At 51.3% G+C, this 9,474-nt stretch overlaps 1 protein-coding gene across 1 annotated transcript in view; it reads right to left on the reverse strand.

Moving 5' to 3' along the window:
* Positions 1–568: 568 nt before the first annotated feature.
* The window catches only part of IFT172 (intraflagellar transport 172), a gene marked incomplete at its 5' end in the record, with an annotated part of 19,086 nt that continues 10,180 nt past the window's right edge, over positions 569–9,474 (reverse strand). Inside the window, 14 exons of the mRNA XM_010014677.1 lie at positions 569–734; positions 1,012–1,103; positions 2,351–2,504; positions 2,740–2,838; positions 3,621–3,680; positions 4,284–4,379; positions 5,023–5,142; positions 5,918–6,028; positions 6,484–6,600; positions 6,808–6,894; positions 7,201–7,264; positions 7,732–7,841; positions 8,152–8,250; positions 8,861–9,043. Of these exons, the coding sequence (XP_010012979.1) occupies positions 645–734; positions 1,012–1,103; positions 2,351–2,504; positions 2,740–2,838; positions 3,621–3,680; positions 4,284–4,379; positions 5,023–5,142; positions 5,918–6,028; positions 6,484–6,600; positions 6,808–6,894; positions 7,201–7,264; positions 7,732–7,841; positions 8,152–8,250; positions 8,861–9,043 (1,482 nt within the window). The remainder of the gene's footprint in view (positions 735–1,011; positions 1,104–2,350; positions 2,505–2,739; positions 2,839–3,620; positions 3,681–4,283; positions 4,380–5,022; positions 5,143–5,917; positions 6,029–6,483; positions 6,601–6,807; positions 6,895–7,200; positions 7,265–7,731; positions 7,842–8,151; positions 8,251–8,860; positions 9,044–9,474) is intronic.

Genomic DNA, 9,474 nt, shown 5'->3' on the forward strand with positions numbered 1-9,474 from the left:
TTCCAGACACAAGCTGGCCATGGTCACCAGGCAGGCTTTGCCCGGCAGGTGCTGTGCACCTCAGACGCTGTCCCCTTCTGTCCCCAAGCTGCAGGTCCCTTCTGGGCACACTGGAGGCTCCATCAGTCTCTTACATGCAGTGATGGGGACAGGCAGAGGTGCAACAGGCAGGGTCCTGGTGGCCCTGCTGCAGAGCAAGCAGGGTCAGCTTGCTGCACCTGTGCTCAGGCAGACCAAGGAACGGAAGGTGAAGAATCCCTTTGTTGTGAGCCTCTGTTGTTTCCCTGAGTAAATAAACTTTCATACTTAGTGCTCTAAGTGGCTTCCCGGGGGAGATGACTGTTGGGCCTCTGATGGAAAGACAATGCAGCTGGGATGTAAGCCCATCCCCATGGTCACCCCCCCACCAGGCACAGGCATGTAGACAGGTCGCAGTGTGACCATCAGGGCGGACGGTGCATAGCTAGGTTGAGGCTGAGACATGCATGTGTACAGGGTTATGGCTCTGTGCTCTGGGAGTTATCTGTGTTCCTGGGCACTGCATCCCTTGACAAACAGGAGCACAGCAGTGTTAAGAGACATATTTATTGAGGGTGGAAGTGGAGGGTGTTGAAAAACAGGACTGAAAGCCACCAAGGTCCAGTTCATTGGAAAGAGAAGCTGGTGCTTGGGAGTCCCCCACACCACTGGCTGAGGAACTTGAGCACATCTTGGCACGCAGGGCTGTGGGATGTCTGCAGAATGAAAGAGGCCTTGGCACTGGCAAGGGGACACTGCCATCACTCCCCACCCAAGGGCACCCCTGGGGGCTGACAGAGCTGCACAGGCCGGGCTGGCCCTGCCCCAGCACTGTAAGTGAAGTTAATCCCCACCCAGCAGCATACAGGGAGGGTGCATTAAAAACTGCCCCAGTCAGCATATCTTCACCCAGTGGGACAATGTTTTACTGTTAGCACGACAAGTTGAACACCCTGCAGCCTGTCTCCCTGCCCCAGGGGGTGCCTGGCTTACCTTGACAGCCATCAGGAACTTGTTCCACGTGTCCTTGTTGGCTTCTCGGCCTGGCCGCTTGAAGTCTATCTTGTTTCTTAGCACAGGGTACCCTGGTCACACAGGGACACCTTCAGAAACAGAGACCTGCAGCGGACCCCTACCTTGGGCATCCTTTCCCTCTCTGTCCTGGCCAGCTGGTGAGGGCTGCTCCCACCAGGCAGAGCAGGGGCACAATGCCACCTCTGCCTTTTAGAGACCAGAATCAGGGAGTGTCCACAGTGGCAGGGTCAAATGAACATGAAGGCTGAACTGTTCTCTGGCAAGGTCACCCAAGTGAGCATGTCAAGTGATAGCATCCCACCTCCCAAACTTGAGAGCCAGATCCCTGTTGGTGGTAGCCCAGCCCTGCTCCCCTCTTCACTGAACCCGCTCTGAAAGTCCTGCACTACAATCCCTTGCTGAAGCGTGCAAGTGGGGACAGTACCTGCTGGAATAGACAGCTTTTGTGGAGTGAGGGCAAAGCGGGAGAGGAGCTGCATGTGCACATGTGTGCCAGTGCTAGCCAGTCTCCTAGGCAGTGCTGTGCCATACTAAGGGGTCACAGTGTCATAGAGACACAGAACAGTTGAGGTTGGAGGTGATCTCAGGTCTATATATGGTTCAATGCCCCTGCTTGAGCAGGGCCACCCACAGCTAGTTGTCCAGGACCGTGTCCAGATGGCTTTCAGCTATCTCCAAGTATGGAAATGCCACAACCTCTGTGCAATTATGTTCCAGTGCTCCATCACCCTCACAATAAAAAAACATAGAATCCCAGGTTGGAAGGGACCTCAAGGATCATCTGGTCCAGCCTTTCTAGGCAAACCATGAGCTAGACTGTATGTCCCAGCACCCTGTCCAATCAAATCTTAAGTGTCCAGTGTTGGGGAGTCCACCACTTCCCGTTATTCCAATCACTGATTGTTCTCATTGTGATAAACTTTCTTTGTGTCCAAGAGGAAAATCTTCCCAGGAGTAAGTTGTGCCCATGACCCCTCATCTTTCTCATGTGTCTCCTTGTAAAGAGGGAGTCTCCATCCTCGTTGTAACCACCCTTTAAGTACTGGAACATGGGGATAAGGTGTCCCCTGAGCCTTCTTTTCTCAAGGCTGAACAAACCCAGTTAGCCCTTTCTCACACAGCAGGATCCTTCCATCTCCTCCAGCAGAACAGCTCCCCACAGCCCCACAATCTCCCTCTTCCTCTTCCAGCAACTCCCTCCCAGACACACACCCCACACTACCCCCTCACAACATGTTCCCACTCCCCACATGTCACCATATTCCCTTCCATACGTGTGAGCTCGGCTGGAGCTTACCTGTAAGCACACAGGGCAGGGAGCGTACCCCTGTGTTTGCTGCCACTAAAGAGGCTTCATAGGTGTCCCGCTCATCCTGTGGCAGTACCTGCTCCAGCCGCTGGTCCATGGACATGGTGAGCACCCAGTCCCTGACCTCCTCCCGCTTCTCGTCCTGTGGGCAGACGAGATACTGCATGCTGTGCCATCATCCAGGTGCTTCTCTGTGCAGCACTAGGGAGAGCAGCACACACACTGCGTACTTGGGGGCACAGGGCAGGGGGACAGCACTGAGTACATTTCCATCTCCTGTAGTGACAGCTGTCCCAGCCTTGCCCAAGTCTCTGTTCAAAGGGCCCTGAAAGCAGCATCATTGTTCATGGGAGCTGAGGAAGGCAAACGACACTCACAGGCACATGCTGTTGTGCTGGAAGTGGCACTTCGAAGGGAATGTCTGTGTTTCGGAAGTCAGAGTGGTCCAGAGAATCCAGGTTCCCATCTTCAATGGCCTGAGAAAGGATGAGTGGTGGAGCACTAGGCAATGCCATCCTTGGTGTTCAGAGTACCATCTACACTGGGAGGATGGCATTACTGATGCCCCATCTATTAGTGCTGTGGTGACTGGGCCCTCCTGGGAGGTGGCATTTATGGCCACCTTCTGCAGTGTCACAGAATGTGTGCCCCTGACACACAGTACTTGTCAGGTGGCCTTGAAGAAGGGAAAGATGAAATGGGAAGATTTTTTTATCCCCAGCAGCTGCTGACAGCACTTGGAAGACTCGTACTGTAAAGTCTGACAGCTTCTGGGGTTTGGTGTTTTCTGGTGACCAACCTGCTAGCCAAGGAAGGAGCTGACTGGCATGGGGGATTCCTGAGTTTGTATCACAGTGGCTAAAGCATTGGACCATGCCCTCCACCCCTCAGGTAATTTCTTTCCCTTGGAACAACTTGGGTGAGATCATTCTGAAAGCTGTAATGGTACCTACAGCCATGAAGACTACAGGCCTAAACTGTCAGGATGATTTACTCCTTGCTGCAGCATGCATGCATGGTGGCATTGGCACACACAGGGTGACACAGTTAGGGCTGCTCAGATGCCCTGCATGGCAAGTCTTTCCACAGCTACTGTAGGGGATGCTGCTCAGCATTCAGTGTTCTTCACCAGCACCAGCTCAAACGTGCTGCCACATTTGAGCCTCAGGAGTACCCCGGTCAGCTTGAGGGTCCATTGTCTAATGTCCTACAGCCCATTTTAAGTAAGATAGCCCTCCCTCCAGCAGACTATACGCACATCTGAGAGGTCCAGGAAGTGATTCAGGAAGATGAACGCCATGTTCTCCCAGTTGACTGCCTAGTACAGAGAGGAACCCAAAGTGAGACCAGGCAGCTTATCTTCACAGGCACGACTGTCCTGCCTGAGTGATGGCTAGGATATGGTTCTGTTTGTGCTACAACATCCCGCTTGCAGCACAGGTAAGGAGGAGAGTGCACATTGCAGCTCACCATCCCTGAGCACTGCTTCACAAGCAACCATGGGGACAACCAGTCCATAAGATGGAGTCAGGCACTATTGCACAGCCAGCATCAGACTGAGAACATGTTGCTGTGCTTCCTGTGTGTCACTGCACCTCAGGAATGAGGGAACACTTGGGTTACCCAAAGCAAACCAAAGCAGTTTGAAGCCTTGCATCTATTGCTAACAAACAGAGCTATGCAATATAGTGTTGCCTCTGGTCTACAGTTCATGTCCCCTTGCTATGTGAGGTCTGCCCTTCCACTACCTACTGCCAAAATGCATAGGCTGGGAAGCTGTTACAGGAAAGGCTTCCAATGCATGAGTCTGGCTACTGGTTTATCCGTGCAGGTAGGGGAGGACAGGGGAAGATAAAGTTGAGAAACCCTGGGCCCAGGGTCCTCCACCTCCTTAGCTGCTCTGGTGGCAGACAGCTCTTACCTTGGCAGCTATTCCAGCTTCATAGAACGCCTTGTCTGCAGGGAGCAGCTCAGTGTGGCGCAGCAGGGAAATGGACAGCTTGGCAGCCACCGTATCCTGCAGACACAGAGGACAGTAAAGCCACAGCATTCAGCACAGAAAAATGAGGTTGGATGAGATCATATTGCCCCAGACGCATGGTAGGGACTTTGCACCCATGTATTCCCGATACGTAACAAGCAAAGGTTGAAAATGTCAGTCCTGATGCTAAGTACCCTTACTGTGTAAACACACAGGAGGACTGTCACCTGAAGATTAAATTCTGCTTTACAAAACCTTGCTATGTTTTACTGGAAGCCACACCCAAACTCCCACATCCCACGTAACAGTGACTCATGGCCCAGGACAGGTGAAGAGGAAGCAATGCCTCACCTGGGAAGACCAGATTTTTGTGTGATCCCTAAATTTCTACTAGTGCCTCTCCTCTCACAAGTGATGGCAAGCATATGGATCAGCTTCCTACTGGTTTACATCTCAGCCTCAGTGGCTGGGGGCTGGTGCCACTATAAGGAGCCCAGACTATCTCCAGTTCCACCTGCTAGTGGTGGGCTCCCAGATGGCTGTAGTCCCATTCTCATGCATTCATAATGTGTAAATGAAGAAGTGGAACAGTGAACCGTGAATAACCCTGAACCTGCACGTGCCCACAGTGTTCTCTACTCAGGGTGATGATCTGGCAAAGGAACTTCAAAAACCTTACCAGTTGCTTCACTCCCTGAGCAGCGGAGCGGGTGGCGTAGTAGTGAGAGATCAGCAGCATCGTTTCAAACTCTTCATGTGCTGGAGTGTTTGCTTCACTTGACTTGACTATGTTTTCACACTGAAGAAGTGAAAAAGAGAATGATTGACAACATGGGAGCATAAGGGCACTCTTCATCCATTTAAATCTAGGGAAAAGTTGGGAGAGAAGAATCTGAAAGATCCAGGCACCTCTGGGGACTAGAAAAGGGCTGGGCCTTGCGTGCTCTGAGTCCTATAGAGTGCTGAAGGGAGGAGGCTGTGGGAGACAGGGAGAACCAACAGCACTGCAACAAGACAGCACTGGAAGCAGGGGTGACTTTGGATGGACAAGGGATCTTGTTTGTGCCAGAGGTGGGTATTTGTGGAACAGAAACAGAGAAGAGGCAATCACAGGCTCTGGCTGAGGCATTCTGGGACAGGGAAGGAATAGAAGGTTCTAAGAATCACTGGGGAGATGGGGAGAACTCTTATTTTCCAGGCTCACTAGTTGTCTGCTTTCCCCAGGTCCTTGCTCACCCAGGCTGCCGAATATGGGTGTAAGACAAAAAGCGGAGACGTTGTGATAGGCTCCCACATAGCAGAGACACAGTGAGCTCCACAAGTGCCAATGTCCAGGCCCACTTCTAGGATTTGGCCTTGAGTGCAGGGTCATCTTCTCTGACTTCTCCTGCCCAGCCATGTCACTCCACAGGATCCTGTTCTACTGTCCACATTGTCACCTCTTTCCCTTTGGCTTGTGTTCTACAAATACTGCCCATGTCACCCGGTTAAGGACTGATTCTTCTTTCTCCCTTACTAGGAGCCACCAGGATGTTGGAAGTTAACAATCAGTGGTGGCCATGGCTCACACTCACCAGGCTGAAGAGAACATCACGCAGGTCAGCCCAGCTGGAGTAGGCCTCAGCACAATTCATGCCAGATGCATTCACCATCTCCAGAAAGAGACGCTTGTAAATGTTGAAATTCTGCAACAAAAAGGAGAGAAGTCTTGAGGGAGCCTGATGGGGAGTCAGTGAGTGTCTGGAGCTGGAGGGGACAGGCTGAGGGAATGGCAGCTCCTGCTGCAGACTGCTGGTTGCAAGGGATGCTGCAGGATAAGGCAGAGAAACAGGGAAGAATGCTTCCTCCAGCCAGTGCTCAGAGAAGCAAACATGGTTCCTTTTGGATCTGGTAGTAAAGGTGTTCAAACAAAACACAAATACTCAGCTCCCTCCTGCTTCTTCCCTCTGGATAACATAGCAGGAGATTGCCTTTAGTCCTCTAGCTGAGGACCCTCTGGTGAGAACACACAGCACGGTTGAAGTGGCTTGGACATGTTGAACACCTCGCAATCCCAGTTCTGGACTGGAAGCCTGACTCACATAGCAGATCATAGCACACTCTGGCAACTCACATGGGGATGTCATGCTGTCTTCATTACCTGTGGGTTGGCAGGTGCTCCATGGTGGACATACAAGCTCAAGGCTTTGTCCCCACTGCCCTCCCGGATGAGGTGGCTTGCATACAGAGCTATATACTTGTGCAAGACTTTATAGTTCTGGAGAAGACACACAGAAAGCAGTAGCATGAGATTCATCAACTGAACATTTGTCACTCAGTGGGAACAGTTTCAGATGTGTGCACACTCCCATACACCTAAGCCCCAAAGGGCAAGACCAGGTAATCAGAGACAGACTGCACAGCAGACCTGGTTTTGCTTTGGGCCCCACCTTGACACCCCCTGAGGGCTCACACAGGCACTCACCTGCTTAGCTGCAACCTCCAGGCACTTCTCCCATTGCTCCTGTTCTGCATACAGATCCAAAGCAGCTATGACATCTATTCCCACCAGCTAGGATGAAAACAACTATAAGCTCACTGTGTAGGCAAGGTTTCCTACTAGCATCAAGGCAGGCATCAGCCCACCCTGGTCTTTTTGTCACGTGCACATAGTCCCTCCCCATCGGTGGTATGGAAGCACAGAGCCCATATGACCCATCTGGCATGCAGATACCATGACTCACAGGCACATACAGATGTCTCATCTGTGGGCATATTCAGGCAAAAACCCCACTGGAAAGGCCCTAAGGATCTGCAGGGCTTTTCCTGACAGATCCTGACATCACTCCCTAGCTTGTGAGACATCCCAAATACTTACTGAATCTACCTTTCCTTGGTTCTTCAAATACTCCTTGTAACGCTGATCCACATACTCCTCTGACCTACCAGGCAGAAAGAATCTTAATAGGCAGCAAGATTAGTAAGTGTCTTGCATCAGTGCAGATGCTGGATTCAACTTTGTCTACTATGGGAAAGGAGGACTTACAGCTGTGTCATGTCTCTCCAGCCTGCTGCTGGGAGCTTAGGTAGAAGGGAGCAGAAAGGGTCTAGGCAACGCTTTGCAATATAATGTGTGAAGGAAGTGCGTGCATAGGATTATGTCAAGGGAAGGGAAGATAGGGATACGGATGGGACAAAAGAGGATAACAATTTCCATGGGATGTGTGGTGTCAGGATGGTAAATGGCTTGGGAATGGCAGCTGTGGAGAATGGGCCCTGTTGAGGCTGGGAAGGTCACTGTGAGGAGAATTCAGGGAACCTGAGGGCAGCAGGACAGGACAGGACAAGGAATCATCTGGGACTGGGAGAGGAAGCAGGAAGAGTATAATTTGAGAAGTTCAGGACATACCTGGGGTCTAACTCCTTGGCCACATGCTTGGCTTTGCTCCATTCATCCCCTTCAATGAAGGCATCAATAGCTTCTTGGATGAGGTCTAAGCTGAGGTAGAGTTCAGCTGCCTGTAGGGCCAGAGACAGTCTTATGGAAGATGAAATCCTCAATGACACTCTGCAGCCCAGCACACAGCAACAACAGAAAGTATCTTCCCAACAGATAACCTCCCTTCTCTGCTTCCTGTCTCCTCCCAAAGCCTGTCTCTCTCCCAGTATTCCAGGACTTTCTTCTCCTTGAAGACTGTACTGCCTGACTCTGGATAGAGCCATCCACCCATTACCCCAGGATGTGACTTGGTCTCCTTCCCTTGCATAGAGCTCTCCCTGACTATGTCACTGCTTCTTCAGTAGTCTGGGGGCAGGAGCCAGCCCTCACCTCACTGTATTTCTTCATGGCCACCAGCTGAGGAGCCACAGTCCGTGTCACCTGCATGCTCTGTGACCGACCCAAGAATTTAATGGCCAACTCGGCAGCCTGTGAAGAGAAATTGTCAGTAACACAAGTGATAAAAGCTGTTCAAAGAGGGATGAAGCTGGGAAGAGCTCAATCCTGGCTAAAAGACTGAAAGTTACAGGCACTTGAACTATGGAAGAAGGGGAGAAGAAATGAGAGCACACTCCAGCAATTCAGAGCAGTGAAGCCCAGCTGCTTTCACACAAGGGAGAAGATCAGGCAAGGGCATAATTGTTGTTGAAGTCTGTACAAGGGCAATGGTATGAGTGAAAAGTATGAACAAGAACACATCCCAAAGGCTGGTGGAACATCGACCATAAGAAGAAGAAAGGGTGCTCATCTAGCCAAGGGCTAAGTCATAAAGTCCAGCTCTTCAGTGCAGAGATGTGGGCACAAGGATGCTGGCATGCTCCTGGAAATGGTGCCAGCGCAAGGATTTCAGTGCAGTGCAGGATAAGCACACAGTCCATAATGTCTCAAAAGAATAGCCATAAAGGCTTTCAGACCCTGCAGTCACTGAAGCCTGCAGATTCTCTCTTGTGCCCTGCAGTGACTGAGTTATCTCTGGGATGCACTACAGGTTGTAGGAGACAATAGAGCAGATGAAGGGAACCGTAGCTCCTATGTATACCTTCAGGAAGCACTTCTCCATCAGGGCACTGTTGCTGGGATCCCGCACCTTGAGATAGCAGTCCACTGCCTTGGCATGTTCCCCAGCCTGTTCCCACTCCCGTGCCTGGTCCAGCAGCCCTTCTGTTCCACTGTAGGGAGGAATGCAGACTGTGAGAAAGATTGGGATGCTGCCCCAGAGATCCTGTACACAGTGCATAGGGCATGGGCAGGGAGGTGCACAGCAGTGCTAAGCCAGGGACCTCAGAGGGAGATAAGCATGTGACAAGGAATGTACACAGCCAAGGATGAGGAGAGAATTGTTAAAAGACTTATGGTCTTCTTATGGTCTTCTTATGGTCCCTGGGGAGATGCATTTGCAGTACAGGAGACCTTGGAGATCTGTAAGTGGTAATAAGACATCTGGGAAACCTTGGATGGCAAGAATAAGCCTGGAGTCTCCCAGAGCAGGGAGGAAAGATGTTAGGAAACCTATGCAGCAAGAAGTCCTGGGTCCTCAGGAAGGAAACAGCTGGATGTCAGGGATCCCATCAGGCTATGTCTGTAAGGCATCAGCACAACGGCCTAGTGAAAGAGTTCCCTGTAGTGAAACTGTTCCTGTAGACCACGGCATTC

This window comes from Nestor notabilis, unplaced genomic scaffold (assembly GCF_000696875.1).
Source record: "Nestor notabilis isolate BGI_N333 unplaced genomic scaffold, ASM69687v1 scaffold9065, whole genome shotgun sequence".
Classification (NCBI taxonomy): domain Eukaryota; kingdom Metazoa; phylum Chordata; class Aves; order Psittaciformes; family Psittacidae; genus Nestor; species Nestor notabilis.